Genomic DNA, 15,575 nt, shown 5'->3' with positions numbered 1-15,575 from the left:
TCAAAATCAAAATCTACCGCTTTCCTTGGAACTCACGCTGTGTCTCTACTTGGTTCCTTCATGCCTTTCATCCTCTATTAAAAGCTAACACCAAAGATGCAACGCTATCCCCATCGACTTACCTGCCCTTTCCTTCGCTCCCGGGCATTTATCCGGGACTCCTTAGCAACTAGCTATGCAAAATTAATAACCCTCTCCAAAAGCCTCAGGCATCCCCAGCTGGACTTCGAAGCCCACCCCGTTAGATGTGCCAGAGAGAACGTGTTACAGAACAGCACACCCAACTCCAGCCCCAACGACGAAGACGACGTCCCGGACGCTCAGGCTGAGGCAGGAGGAGAGTGACTTACTTTCTTTCCACTTCTGGTGTTGACACGGCACTGCAGAAGCCCAGGGACTCCTAGAAGAGAAAGAAGGTTCTCGGGTCAGCCTGGGAGAGTAGAGTCTGATTTCTACAGACTGTCACTTAAGAGAAAGAGGCAAGAAGCAAAAGTAGATGACAAACTCAGTGGTGCTTACTTCGATCTGGGACCGCAGCTGAAGTGACGTGGGGCTGGAGTCGGGTTTCTCCTAAAACAGAACAGATGCAGCTTTAATGAGACTCCCAAACGTGGCACATACAGAAAGACAAATAGACGTGTAAGAAGGGGGGGGGGATTTGGGAAACGCTCAAATATAGGGGGAGGAGATGGCTGAAATAAATGGAAGTTTCTGAAAAACCTGAGATGCTTTTCAAATGGAAGCACAGGGCTTAGAACCAAACTACTGGCCAAACTCCACTGCTTTCCTCTGCTCCCAGTTTTTCTACACACAAGCACCATCGACTGACGGGCAGTTACCAGTGAAATGAGACTCTATTCACAATGGACCGTCACTGGGCATCGGGTTTACTGCAGCTGTTTATGTTTATTTTTTCACTAACAGCAGAGTTCAGGTCTAACTCTTTTATGTTTGTTTGTCTGTATTTCTTGGAGGCGTAGGGGCAGGACAAGACAGCACGGTGTCCTGGCGTGCACGCAGAGGTCAGAGGGCATCCTGGAAGAATCAGCTCATGCCTTCCACCAAGTGGGCTCCAGGGATCAAACTCAGGTTGCCAGGTCTGAGGGCAAGTGCCTTCACCTGCTGGGACAGCCAGCCCTCTTGGTGACTCCCAAGGTGATTTTTGAAATTCTAAATGTAGTTAAAGAATTCAGTAAAGTAAGGTTTGTTGTGAATGTGTGTTAGAAAGCTGGAAAACTGGATATTGCTTCAGCCTTTATTAAAAAAAAAAAAACATATACTATAATACAAATGAATTGGCCTGCTTGAAAATTTATAAAAGCTCTTGCCTTACAGGTTATGAATGATATAAAAGTGCATGAGGCTGTGAGTTTATTGAGAAACAGCACATCACAAAGACAGAGGATCAATTCTAGAGATAAAAAGCCCTCCCGATAACACCCTTGTTTTATAGGAAACGATGTGTTTCTCTTGAAAATGTAAAACAAAAGGGAGAGTCGTGCTAAGGAAACACGTGGATGTAATTCCAGGGATCTAATTCTCATCTCTCTCAGAACAGAGCCTCACATGGTTGTTTTTCTGTTTTGTTTTCTTTGGATCTGCTTTTAAGAGACTAATTCCAATCAACACCAGTGTAAACAAAGGCTCTTATCCAAGGCAGGCCTCCAAAGGGGGTGGCTCAAGAACACACACTTAGAAGCTGGTTCTGACTCTTCACCTGGGCCCCGCCTAGGCCACTGCTAACTGAAAGTCTGACACCTCTGCCTTCCCTGTGCACCTGCTTGTCCCCTTTACTTCAGCAGAAGGCATGAAGCTAGTGAGTGTCGGTGTCACCATACGATGTGCTCATAAAAAGATAAAGAGAGTGGAGAGATACGTTCTATGGAGGTGTGGTGATGTATGGGGGAAAGGGGGTGCCTCTGGCAGGCCCATGTTGGGCATCCCTTTCCCCTGAGGTACCAGCCACACAAAGGTATAGTATAGAATAGAGTTTATTCAGGGCATAGGGAGGGGAGTTAAGTGGGTAGTAGAGGCGAGGAGGGGGAGGGGAGGGGAGGAGAGGGAGTAGAGGCTGGCCCTGAGCACTTGAAGAGTGGGGAAGGGAACGGGGAGAGAGGGGACAAAGAGGTATAAGGGGAAGAGAGCAAGAGGACAACAGAAGCGAGAGAGAGAGAGAGAGAGAGAGAGAGAGAGAGAGAGAGAGATAGAGAGACAGACAGACAGACAGAGAGAAGGGGGCAAGCAGCCCCTTTACAGTGCCAGGCATCCCTGGCTATTGCCAGGTAACTTCGGGGTAGAATTTAAAGTGCTAACAGCTAGGTCATGACCCTGTAGTCATCTTGGATTCGTAAAGGATACTACTTTATTACCCTGGAGTAGGACTGTGCACCTTAGAGACCAGATCTATCCCCTTTTGTATACATGTAACTAAGACATCTTCTGAGTACCGTCATAGAACCGAAACCATTGTCAAGCAGACCACAACTTGACCAAGACTGCCCACCTAGGCCGACCTCTGATCTTCCAAAAAAAGAAAAAAAGCGTGTCAGTACCCTGAAGACAGACTTGGAGACACTGGGTCTTTTCTCTGTTCTACCCGTTGTAGTGATGATTAAATTTCCTCTCGCTGCTTTTTAAGATTACTCTTTGAAAGATTGAGACGAGCTACTGAGTCTATTGAGACTGCAGGGCCAGGCTTTTGCCCTAAAATTACAGTTACTGTGAGAAGGGGTATGTGTGCGTGTGTGTGTGTGTGTGTGTGTGTGTGTGTGAGCACACGCTCGTGCTGTTAGAAGACATATTTGAACCTTTGATTTGTAAGAAACCTCCTGAGTCCATAACAAACCGCAGGCCTTACCCCTCTGCAGCTTCAGAAAGGCCAGTTAGGCAGACCTGGCATTTTGAAACAATCTCTTCGAGGTCACTTAGAAGATGTCCTCGGCCAGTGGAGAGCCCTCCCCTCTCCCACCTTTCTCTGTTCCTCCTCCTAACATGGCCTCTTTGAATAAATCTCCTGTGTTGCTTCAGCACTCCCACCTCTACAATTAGCGTACCGGAGGTAAATGGCTGAGCCTAGCATGTCAGAGTTGGTAGAACTCAAGTTATCAGGTTATGGTTCCCCAAGGTTCTAGTTATCCTTCCCTGGTCAGCTTGTTCTACAAAGCAGAAGCCGTCTATAGTCTCAACTATGGACTGATTCTGATTTCTTCAATAACCTGATTGCAGCAGCCTTAACCACGGTCCCATTCTTCCGGACTATGGTCTGACTTTAGGAGCTGTTTGGTTCGCCTCAACTGACATCTAGGAAGCACACATGGCCACGAGCCTCGATGGGTCCTCAAGGGTCTCTGTATTAAGTTGCTTATGAGTCACAATTAACACCATAAAAGATCAGCAGAAGAGCTTTGCTGACGGAGAGAAGCAGAGAAAGAGGACAATTGGGAGGAAAGCCGCAGATGTGAGGACATGGTGGGAATCAAGCCCAGACACAGGCCAGCCCCATCGGCGTGCCTTCTCACAGGGTGAAGGGTTGGGTTCTGGGAAGCCGCTGCTCAACGCTGCCATGTGGTGGGTGGTGCTGTACCGTATACATTGGAACCAGAAGGAGGGTGGGCTACAACAGTGGGTAGATCTGAGGAGGGCAGTGGCGCACAAACAGCCTGAATGAGGGAAAACATCTTGCTCAGCCCTCAGCCCACACCCTTGCTTATGAAGCACCACAGAACTTCACTGCCCTAAGGCCCCGCCGCCAGTGTGTGTGTGTGTGTGTGTGTGTGTGTGTGTGTGTGTGTGTGTACACATATACATATATACATCATATACATATACATGTATATAAGTGTGATGGGAGAAGTATGAGAGTACCACAGAGTGTTTCTGAGGTCTAAGAATAACTTTGGGGACCAGTTCTCTCCTTGTAGGTTCCAGGGATTGTACCTGGGGTGTCAGGCTCTGACTGGAACCACCTTACCCTCTGAGACATCCTGACAGCCCATCCTCCTGGTTTTTCTGCCTGCCACTGTCTAGAGTATTTCTGTTTCTGTAGCAAACTTCACACACACACACACACACACACACACACACACACACACACCAAAAAAAAAAAAAAAACAATAAAGAACAAGGCAGTGTTTCTAGCATGTCAGAGCTTTGTTCAAAGTCCAACTGGTCCTGTGTGGGTCCCTGGTACAGTCACCATGCCTGCCGCTGACAGCTCAGTCTGGAAGGCAGAGACTTAAGCACTGGAAACAGTACATAGAGAACTTTCCAGCTTAAAATGCATTTCTGTAAGAAACAAAAATACTATTTGCAAATACCCACAGCTCAAGGCAAAACCAGTTGCTTGATAAAAAATAAATAAATCAACAGATATGCACATATGTGCCTCCATCTGTTTGTCCAGGTGTACACTTGTGCAGCCCGGTTACCAACACAGGTCAAACGCAACACTAAGGCACTAATAAATTTTTTTTCTATCCTGTGTTCTAACCTGCTATGCTACACGCCAGACTCCAAACCCACCTGAGGGCAGAAATAAGGTCCTGGAAAATGGCTTTCGTGACCCATCCCTCTCTCCAGCTGTTTCCAAGTGCTTTTGGAAAGTCACATTTCTCTGTCCCTTATTGCTGCCAGGATCCCATGCCAAATGAACTTTACAGCTGGAAAGGAAGCAGGGACAAACCACTGTGCTCTTCCAAAGGCAGAAAGGAAGACCACTAAGTACCCACCAGCCCAGCTCAGGGCCAACTTCTCCTCCTCCACAAGGACCACAGGAAGGAGGTGGAAAAAGCCATGCTCCATGGCTCACTTAGTGGAACATGAGGGAGAATCAAAATGCCTCGTGCTCTCACAGGTATGCTAGGTAAACTCGGGGAACCCCATAGTCAGAACTGGTGAGTGGGCAAGGTACTTCAGGGCCAGTGAGATGACTCAGTAGGTAAGAGCACTCACTGCCAAAGCTGGTAAGTTCAATCCCCGGAACCCACATGGTAGATGGAGTGAACCCCAAAGTTACCTGCTGAGCCTTTCCTGAGTGCTGGCATGTGCATGCACACAGATACAGAAACATAAAAAAGGCAACAGAGCATTTCACATAGAGAAGGTTTGCATGAGAAGATTTAAACACAACTACCCCTGACTTTCAAGGCTTAGTAGGTCTAGAAGATGACACCCAGTGGCAACATCTGGCCTTCACACCCACACAGGTGGGCAAGCAACACACACTCATAAACACACTCACACACTCTCACATACACTCACACATACTCTTACACACTTACACGCACTCACACACACTCACACTCTCACACACATATACACACTTACACTTTCACACACTCACACACATACTCTCACACACATACACACTTTCACACACACTCACACACACATATACACACTTACACTTTCACACACTCACACACATACTCTCACACACATACACACTTTCACACACTCACACACACACATATACACACTTACACTTTCACACACTCACACTCTCACACACATATACACACTTACACTTTCACACACACTCACACTCTCACACACATATACACACTTACACTTTCACACACACTCACACACATACTCTCACACACACACACACTTTCACACACATTTTCATACACACTTTCACACACACTCACACACACATATACACACTTACACTTTCACACACGCTCACACTAAGCTCAAAGAGACTAACTGAAGAAAATACCCAATGTTGATCTGGAACTTGCACCTACACATACATGCAAGGAACACCTGCATACACGTGTGTGCACACATAACCTGAGGGGAAAAAAATCACCAACAACCTGTAACAAGCTGTTACACTAGTTGAGGAAAAAAAAAATCAAATAAAAAAAAAGGAGTCTCAGGAGGTTGAGACAAATGTCAAAGTTTAGCCCATGGCCAACTTTTTATAACACATGCTTGCAAAATCGGATTTATAATGGAAACACGGGCAGGAAAGGCTCCAATGTAATATACATAAATGATATGTTTCTGTTCTTGTGTGGTGATTTTCTTCCCTCCTGAGCATTAATCTTTGAATGACTTACTCTATAAATTATTGAACTTAGTTCAAAAGCAAATGAAATTTAAAATACCCATTTATTGAATGGCAAAAGTGCCATGTTGAAATTACTGTGATTTATCTGTTTCTTTAACGATTCCTGTAGCAAACTTACTTCATTGCTCAAAATTATTACCTGGATGCATGGTTTACTCTGGTCTAAACATAAATCTACTTGCGCTGTGCAGCAGCAGCCATTTGTCAAGATCTTGTTCGTTACTTCACGTCCACGAGGCCAGCTTTTGCTCGCTACTGCTCTGAACTGCTCCGCTACATGCCGTAGGAATTGTTACAGTGGGGAAGGGAAGAGGAGAAGCACCCTAGAACCAGGATAACGTCCACTCCCCGGGCCCAAATGGCCGCTTATATTACGCATGGTTGCAGCGGCTCCAACACGAAGCAGAAATCTGCCCTGGGAAAACAATCCGTAATCCACTGGACTGTTAATGGACGGTTAATCCTCTTCTATGGGCCCGGATTTGGAGTGACTTCGAAGGCACAACTCTGGGTGTGTCTTTAAGGAAGCTGAGAGGTTTAACTGAGCATCCTAAATGGGCTGGGGTATCATGCCCAACAAATGGAGGGGAAGAAGAGCCATCTGGGTCAGTGACACAGTATAACCGAGGGTCCCTGCCATGCCTCCCACCATAGTGAACTGCATCACCTCTTGATGTGAACCAAACACCGTCCTCCTCCCTTAACTTTGCTTTTTGGTGTTGTGTTTTGAGTTTGAACACTTGGCCTCCGGCAGGTGTTGCGGACTGGGAGGGTTATGGGAACACTGTAGAGGCCGAGGCTCACTACAGGGAGAATGTCACTGGAACCAGTCTCCCAGGTTTTATAGCCTGACCCCACTTCCTGTTTGCTCTGCTTCCAGACTGCTGACGTATGATGGGATGGCCTCGAGGCCCGGCTTTCAGGCTGCCTTGATGTACTCTTGTCTTCACGGTAATGGGAAAAGTAGCTGTTGTGACAGATGCCCACTGATCATTAATAACTGTAGATACTGTTCAAACACTGAGGCCAGAACACTGCTGCTCACCAGTAAGAGAAATTCTAGCCTGAAAGCCTACTTCTCTCCATCTCCCTCCACCCCGCCCACTCCCTCTCTCTGGCCCTGGTGGTGTCGCTCCGTGCAAGAACCATGTTTAGCACTTGTGGGGTCCAGGGTTCTAGTCCCAGTACTGTGGAGACAGAGAAGAAAAAGGACACATTTTCCACCTAAGGGGTGTGCCCCATGAGTTAACGCACAAAAACGGCTTGATATAGAGTCTGTACTGCAGGTCCACACTGCCAGGTATACATGTGTCAATCCATCCCAGGGAGGGGACGGTAGGAAGGTCCCTGGGGCTTGATGGTCAGCTAGTCTAGCCAATCGCTGAACTCCAGGTTCACTGACAGACCCTGTCTCAAAATCTAAGATAAAAGCCATTGAAAAAGAATCCAGACATTCACCTCTGCCCAATTACATACATGCACATACATGTTAACAAACATGTGTGCCCCTACACACACACACACACACACACACACACACACACACACACACACACACACACCACTCTAGTAGCATGGAAAAGAAGACCTGAATCATTTTCTCACCTTTTCTCAGTTAGGCCTCAGTCACCTAAATAGCATGACATTGGTAATCAGAAAAATGTTACACATGTGACCTACCCAGGAATTTGCATGTAAGCAGTCCATTGTGCCAGTATTTCCCTCCTGGACAGAGATTTGTTTCCTCCTCAGCCAAAGCCAACAAAGAACCCCTAAGCAGAGTACAGACAGAAAACATTCAGACATGACAGTCAAGGGCAGAACACACATGCTCCCTTCCTAGGTCCATGGCAGGGCAGATGAGCAGAGAGAGCTGCACACCTAGAAAAACAGGATGAGGAGCCTCGTCATGTCCCTAACCATGAGTCTGTTTAAAAGGGAAGTCAGCACAGGTACAGTTATTGCTAGAAAACCGAGATGGGAAAGGGTTTGCCCACAATATTAACACATCTGGTGTGTTGGTTTTACTGTTAAGGTTTGGGTTTTTTGGTGTGTGTGTGTGTGTGTGTGTGTGTGTGTGTGTGTGCATGTGTGAGCTTTCACACGGGCTAGCAGAGGACATTAGATCCTCTGAATCTGGACATATAGATAGTTATGAACCAGGAGACGTGGATCCTGGTCCCCGAGCTCTGGTCTTCTACAACAATAGAAAGTACTCTTAAAGGCTGGCCCACCTCTCCAGCTCCTCAATTTTCTTTTTTAAAGACCTTAACTTCAAGGAAACCACTTCCAAGCCAGAAATAATTTTCCCTATGGAGCCTTAAAACAATGTGTGAGAATCGAAGCATTCATACCTGACCCTTCTCATTCATCCAATAGAATTTGACAGAGAGAATCCTGGGAGAGTCCTAAGCCTTTACCACAAGAATAGAGTTAGGCTGAGAAAACATAACCTTTGGGTGTTAAAGTTACACAGAGTTGACCTGAAGGCTCTTCTTTTGTTATGCTAAATTTTCCTCATCACACACAGGCTAAGGGTCCCTTAGCCCCTCATGAAAACACCCCATTCTACTAAAGAGAAAACTTGGTCTGGGAAAATGGAGTGGAATCTTTAGGTCCTTGCTATAAACCATACACAGAGCAATATGTAAACCTCCTTAAAATCTCACCAAAAGTGTTCTGGAGCCGCTCCCTCTGAGAAGTGCAAACGGGGAAGAGGGAACCCCCAGGAAACGTCAGCGCTGAGCAAAAACTGGAGACTTTTTTGAAGGTCATGATTCAAGCTTCAAGGTTAAAGTGCATTTTTGACAGAGCCTTAAGAAAATTAAAAGCTTCACCTTTTCCATCGGCCTCCCAGGACCTCTGGGACTGGGTCAGGTCCTCTCATGTTAGGGGACAAACATGTCCCCTGCCAACTAGACCTCCAGAGTCACCTTTAGTTAGTCACTGTGGTCAAGACCTAACGAAGTATCTGTGTAGGTTAAGGATCTAATAAAACTTTCGTTGGATGAACAAAGTATTAAAATATTAGGGAGATGTGAGGCCTTGTGGTACGAAAAAGCAAGTGTACACATGTGGTACATAAAAATGTACAAATCAATTCAAATCTTATTAATGAGGTGTTCACACTGTAGATCTGATTCATAAAGCACGAATAGGAGACAGAACACTGACGATGTAAAGAAAGGCGACAGCAGGAACACACTCAAGGAAGGGCAGGAGCCAGACCAGGTTCTATAAATATCTTCCACCACATGTGCCAGGGCTTTGCTAGGGATCATATACAGCCATTTGTCCTCACTTATCCCGAGATCGTCGTCAAACACCAGAAAGGAGGGCGGTGCCAATAAAAGCACAGAACTGACTTCTTAAAGGGCTCTTAAATAACTTTAATCAAATAATACACATAAAGAAAAATCACACTGGGGTGTTACTAACTCCAGACTGACTGGCAGCAAATGCTTTGTGCACCTCATAAGCCCCACAAGGCTAGGTACCCACTAAGGATGCCCCCCCCAATTCTCAGCTTGCTCCCCTAAGAGCACCCCACTGGCTCTCCACCCAGAAATCAAGCCTGTCTCAGTCAGATGGACGACCCCCCACAAGACTTTATCTTAAAGACTTCCTGGCCGGGCTAGGGCTTCTGGGAGGTGGTGAATTTCTGTTGTAACAGAAGTCTGTTAAAATTTCTGTTTTAACAGAATTTCTGTTTTAACAGGTTAGGAAGTCTATGAATAGAGTGATATTCTCTATCAGTCATTTCTCTCAGCCACTTTCAACGTCCCAAAGTTTAATTAACAGAACGGGGACGCCGCCCTGAACTGAACTCAACCCTCTGGGATGCGTGTGGCGAAGTCTTTAGGGAGTGGAACCTAAGGAGAAATCCTGTAGTGTGAATGAAAAATGGAAAAAGTCCCCCATAGTCTTGGGCACTTGAATCCTTGGTCCCCATCTGGTCACACTGTTTGGCAAAGACGAACATATGTGTACTTGCTGGAGGAAGTATGTCACACTTTGAGGTTTCAAAGCTTGCTGTCCTTCCCAGTGAGGGTTATCTGTGTCCCTGCTTCATACTTACAGTGTAAGCTGTTTCCTGTTCCTTCTACCATGCCTGACACCTGCTGCTATGCTGCCCGACCATCTCTTTCTCCTCTAGGACTAAAAGCCAAAATAAACTCCCTATTGTAAAAATTGTCCTTTTTTTGGGGGGGGGGAGATTATTTATTTATTCTATGTATGTATGCTGTCGGTGTCTTCAGACACACCAGAAGAGTGCACCAGACCTTATTACAGATGGTTTTGAGCCACCATGTGGTTGCTGGGAATTGAACTCAGGACCTGTGGAAGAGCAGTCAGTGCTCTTAACCACTGAGCCATCTCCCCAGCCCTTCTATACATTGTCTAGATCGGAAGCGTTTTATCACAATAACATAAAAGCAATGAATACAGACATCATCAACTCACAGCGGAAAGGCTCTCCAAGGGGCTAGTAGGACCCCGTCTCTTTCTCCTTCTGTTTGCCTTTGCCTCCTGGCTCGTACGATGGTTAAATTACAAAAGACCCCTGCCAACCATGTTGCCAGAGGCTCAAAGCAATGCGTCAATCGATTTTATATCAGACCCTCCAAAAGTATGAGCCTAATTTAGTTAACCTTTTATCTTTATAAATCAGTTATCTCAAGTGTTTCCTTATAGTAATGCAAATTAAGCTAATATAATCTCTTTCTTCCTATCACTCATAGGACTTATCCAATGCTTAGGTCTGACAGCACACGCTGTTCCAAGTACCTCATGTTGTTCTTTCTAGTCCCCCCACCCCCCAAAAAAAGCTTGTCAGGTGGGATGCTTTACTACTCTACTCTCACCAAACAAAAGGCTGAGACACAGAGAGGTCTTCTCCAAGGCAATGTGTTAGGAGTGGCTGAATTTATGGAGGGTCCCTGAAGTATGCCGGCACACAATCCACACAGCGGCGCTCCTCTGCTGAGCCCTGTGGTTGGTGCTAGAGCAAAAAGGCTTCCTTCAGCTTCCAAGACTCCGTCCTCTTCCACTCCCTAGCCTGCAGGCATGCCTTCAGGTCTGTTCCTTTCCCGTCCTAAGACCTGGCTCTTATAATGTGCAGTAACCAGTAAACCGTCCTCATCTCTCCAGACAGGGATTCCGTCCCCCACCCCCACCCCCTTGCTCAGCCTAGTACCCGAGTCTCTTCTACTTGCTAGCGGTCCTAACAAAAAGCAGCCACTGAAGTATGGGATAGTTTCAGTGAATCCATTAGCCAGTCCTGAAGAGCCCAATTACCTGTACTTCAGCTCTCTCCAACAGGCGTGGCCAAAGGGTGGGTCAATCTCCAAGTGGCTCTCTCTTTTGTGGGCTGCTCCAGTTCGCAGTGACTAACTCTAGGATTTCAGTCAGAAGTCATTCAGAGGCAAAGCACTTACTTGCCTCATCCGAGTAAAGCCCTGGGTCCTACCGCCACAAAATGAACAAACTCTGGTTCTGTCCGGCAGAAACTAGAATCTTCGAAGTGTAGTGTTTGAAACTCACTTTGTGATTGCTTAAGAATGTTTGGTAAAGTTGCCTTCTCCCTTCAGACACCCCAACAAAGACACTATCCTGAGCCAATGAAAGGCCAGCAAGAGCTGCCTTTCTGCAAGCCAAAGAGGGGCCCACCACCTGTCAGAGGGCATGCAGTTAATTGGGTGACACTTGTGAAGGGCTTTGCGACATGTAGCACATATGTCATCCCGGATCTCACACATGGCGCCCCGCGCTGCAAAAATCCAAGAGCTATTTTTTTAAAACCCGCCAGTCGAGCAGAGCTTACAAGTGTCCCCTGTGGTGCACTGTGGACTCATTATTTGACCACTGAGAGAGCACCTCAAAAAGTGTCACGATGGTGGGGCGGTGCTGAAAAGGTTATAGAGAATATTTCCCACCCCCACCAAAAGACAAAAAAAAATAAACAAACAAAAAAACCCCCAAACCTCGTGAAGTTGCACACCATGTCAAGTTTGAAGGGAAACCATGAAGTGCCTGCTGGGCTTTCTGCATTCTTTTGGAAGCCAGTGATTGCAGGGGAAATAAGGAAGACACTATGAGGTCACTAATACATAAGACAAGTGACTCAACACGTGTGGCCATCCCAGGACATGCTCAAGAGATGTTAGGGATGGCTCACACAAGAACAAAAGCAGCTACCCTATAACCTGAACGGACTCTCTGGGGTGGTTAGGCCGAGTGTCTCTGTGGGTGTGGGTTTAGATGTGGTGTCACGTTTTCCTACCAAACCATAATTACGCAAAGGCTCTTCTGGCTTTCAGGGAAAAAAAAAAAATCAAGGGTTTATTTTTAATTAACGAGGGCAGGTCCCTAATTCCCTCTTTCAAAGTGTTTCCTTTTGCTAAAGGGAATCCTATGAATTAGTGGGGAGGGTAAATGAATAGCCTCCGGCTAAGGTTTGAGGGTAGTCCCTCTCAGAGTGACATTTATCCAATGGCAGAATTTCTGGTGGCTGACCTCATTCTTCTACTTGGCTCCTCCTTTAATACAGCCACATGCTGGCTCAGGGGCCTCTGTCCCCCTCTCTGATGATTACCATCATTTTTATCAGGTCACTAGCAGGAGCAAGTGCTAGCTTGCTGCCGAACCCTTCTGGATTTGTCTTTTACTGCCTCGTGTCTCAGACAGCACCGGGTTCACACGAAGTTCCCACTCAAAGCTGAGTTATAACCTACCTTGAACTCAGCTGTTTTGGGGGAACGGTTTTCTGTGGGCTTTAATTAATATAATTCCTTCAAGTTTTGCCCCATGGGTCTTGCTTTCAACCTCAGACAATGTGACAAAATGTAGGGGGACCCTCTGAAGAAAAGCCTGTGTCGAGCAAATGTCAGAAAACGTCAGGCTCATTCCTGAGTGCTTGCCATTAACAGAGAGAAGGAAAGACTTATAAGAACAAATGCTCAGGGTTCTTTTTATATTTTAAAGATTTATTATATATATATATATATATATATATATATATATATATATGTCTCTCTCTCTCTCTCTCTCTCTCTCTCTCTGTGTGTGTGTGTGTGTGTGTGTGTGTGTGTGTGTGTGTGTGTACACTGTATCTTCAGACACACCAGAAGAGGGCATCAGATCCCATGGTTGTGAGCCACCATGTGGTGGCTGGGAATTGAACTCAGGACCTCTGGAAGAGCAGTGAATGCTCTTAATCACTGAGCCATCTCTCCAGTCCCCCACCCCACCGCAGTCCTTTAGAGTGGTGATTTTCAACCTGTGGGTCTCAAACCCCTTAGTGTTGAAACAACCCATTCACAAAGGTTGCCTGAGACCGTCGGAAAACACCGACGTCCTCATCATGACTCATAACAGTAGCAAAATTATTTATGAAGGAGCAACAAAAAATAATTTCATGGTTGGGAGTCACCACAACATGAGGAACCGTGTTAAAGGGTCGCAAACCTTAGGGAGCTTGAGAATAATCTAGACTGCCTAGCCACATGTGACTATTATTGAGTAATACTGATATCTAAACTCTTTGGCTGCCACTCACTGACTAGTACCAGCACTAACTCAGGTATTCTAAATTCATCTGCCACTGGAAGCCCCATGCACGTGCTACCGTAAAACTAAGAAAACATGGGGCTGGAGAGATGAGCTGGCCCTCAAAAGTACTAAGTGCTCTTCCACTGACCCAAGTTTGGCTCCCAGCTCACTATGGCATATAATTTCAGTTCCGGGGGACGTGACGCCTTCCTCTGACATCTGCAGGCTCCTGCACACACACTGTTCATGGACGCACACTCAGTACATGCGCACGCGCGTGCACACAGACCCTTAAAAATAAATGTTTGGAAAAGTAAGAAAACCGTTTCCAAGCTGTGCACAGTGGCACACATCTGTAGCCCCAGAAACGAGGGAGTCTGAGGAAGGAGCACCGGTGGAACTGAGTTCAAAGCCGAGCTGGGACCACCATCACTGCCTCATCCAATTTACTCTTCATGAAGGCAGCAGTGTTACACTGACCAAGCCACTGTGCTTGGCAGAGCCTTGCAGAGATTCCTTTCTTTGTTGTGCTGGTTAGCACTGATCGCCAACTTGACAGTGTTTTTCTAGAATCACTGGAGATGGTTTCTGAGCGTATATTACTCAGATTAGTGAAGATCGCCTTAAATACGGGCAATGCCATCTCATGATCTGGGGTCCTGGATTGACTAGGAAGGGGGATCTAGTTGGGCACCAGCATTCATCTCTCTGTCTCCTGGCGTTGGATGCAATGCGACCAGCCATCTCAACGGCCTGCTGTCATTCCCTTCCCAATCACAGTGGACTGACATCCTCTCAAGCTGTAGGCAAAATTAACCCCCTCCGCCCCTGAGTGATTTTCGTCCGAGATTTTACTTCAGCAAATGTAGCATTTGTACCACAGTGCACAGGGGAAGATGGCTCTGGGAGCACACACTTTACCTGTTCAACTGCTGCAGGCCAGCTCCGTGACCAGTGATGGGAACACAAGGCATACTTAATAAGTATGTGTTGGGTAAGAGTTTAAAAGATCATTTCTCATAATTACCACTATTATCATCATAGGTTTTTATTCTCCTCCTCCTCTTCCTCCTCTTGTTCTTCCTCTTCCTCCTTTTCCCTATCTTTGAGATAGGGTCCCAATATGTAGCCCAGGCTAGCATGAAATTTGTAAACTTCCAGTCTCAGTCTCTCCACTGCTGAGATTAGAGCTCAAGTTTGGGGCCAACCTGGGCTACAAAGTGAGCTCCTACTTCACAGTCAACAAAACAAAGTTAACAAACCATGTTTTACTGGAGTGACAAGAAATCACCATTTCTGGGTTCACAGGCTCAGTGTGTCCCTCCCATCTCTGACTTTCATCATCAAAACCAGGGCAATATTCTGACACACTGGGCTCCTTCCTTTAACAATACAGCCCTTTCTTTTCTTCAGTAGTAATAAGTTCCCTGTAATTAACCCCTTACATCTGTTTTGGGAGAGGATGCTCGTTCTGGGAACTCATTGGTTAACTGAATGGTACAATCAAAGCCAAGCACCACATGCTTCTTACGTCCGTTTTCAGGAAACTTTTCCTTTTGTTCTTGCAAACACTCAGTGCAGCTGTGATATCCCAAAGAATGCTTACTTACTTCAAGATACCAGTATGCGCCAGGCAGGCACTGTGGTGCAGGCTATAATCCCAGCCCTAGAAAGGTCGAGGCAGGAAGTTAAGTGTTTGGTCACATAATGAGACTGAGGTCAGCCTAGGATGCAGGGAAGCCTGTCTCAAGAAAGGAAGAAGAGGAGGAGAAGATAATTACTAAGAGGTCAAAGGGCACTACTTTTATTATTAATTTATTGGTTTTGTTTTGTTCTTTTTGAGACATGGTCTCTCTCTGTAGTCTTAAAACTCACTATGTAGACCAGGCTGGCTTTGAACTTCCCCCTCACCCAGTGCTGGGATTAAAGGCATGCCTCAATCTGC

General features: G+C 46.2%; 1 protein-coding gene across 1 annotated transcript in view; it reads right to left on the bottom strand.

Annotated features, from left to right (window-relative positions):
• SASH1 (SAM and SH3 domain containing 1) overlaps positions 1-15,575 on the bottom strand; it is a 161,084-nt gene that overhangs the window by 88,219 nt on the left and 57,290 nt on the right. The window contains exons 3-4 of the mRNA XM_080941692.1: positions 520-570; positions 351-400 (exon numbers count right to left, since the gene is read on the bottom strand). Coding sequence (XP_080797818.1) covers positions 351-400; positions 520-570 — 101 coding nt within the window. The remainder of the gene's footprint in view (positions 1-350; positions 401-519; positions 571-15,575) is intronic.

The sequence above is a fragment of the Micromys minutus genome, assembly GCF_963924665.1.
Source record: "Micromys minutus genome assembly, chromosome: 30".
In the NCBI taxonomy this organism is placed as follows: domain Eukaryota; kingdom Metazoa; phylum Chordata; class Mammalia; order Rodentia; family Muridae; genus Micromys; species Micromys minutus.
The sequence above is the reverse complement of the archived record's forward strand: the minus strand, read 5'-3'. Positions and strand labels throughout refer to the sequence as shown.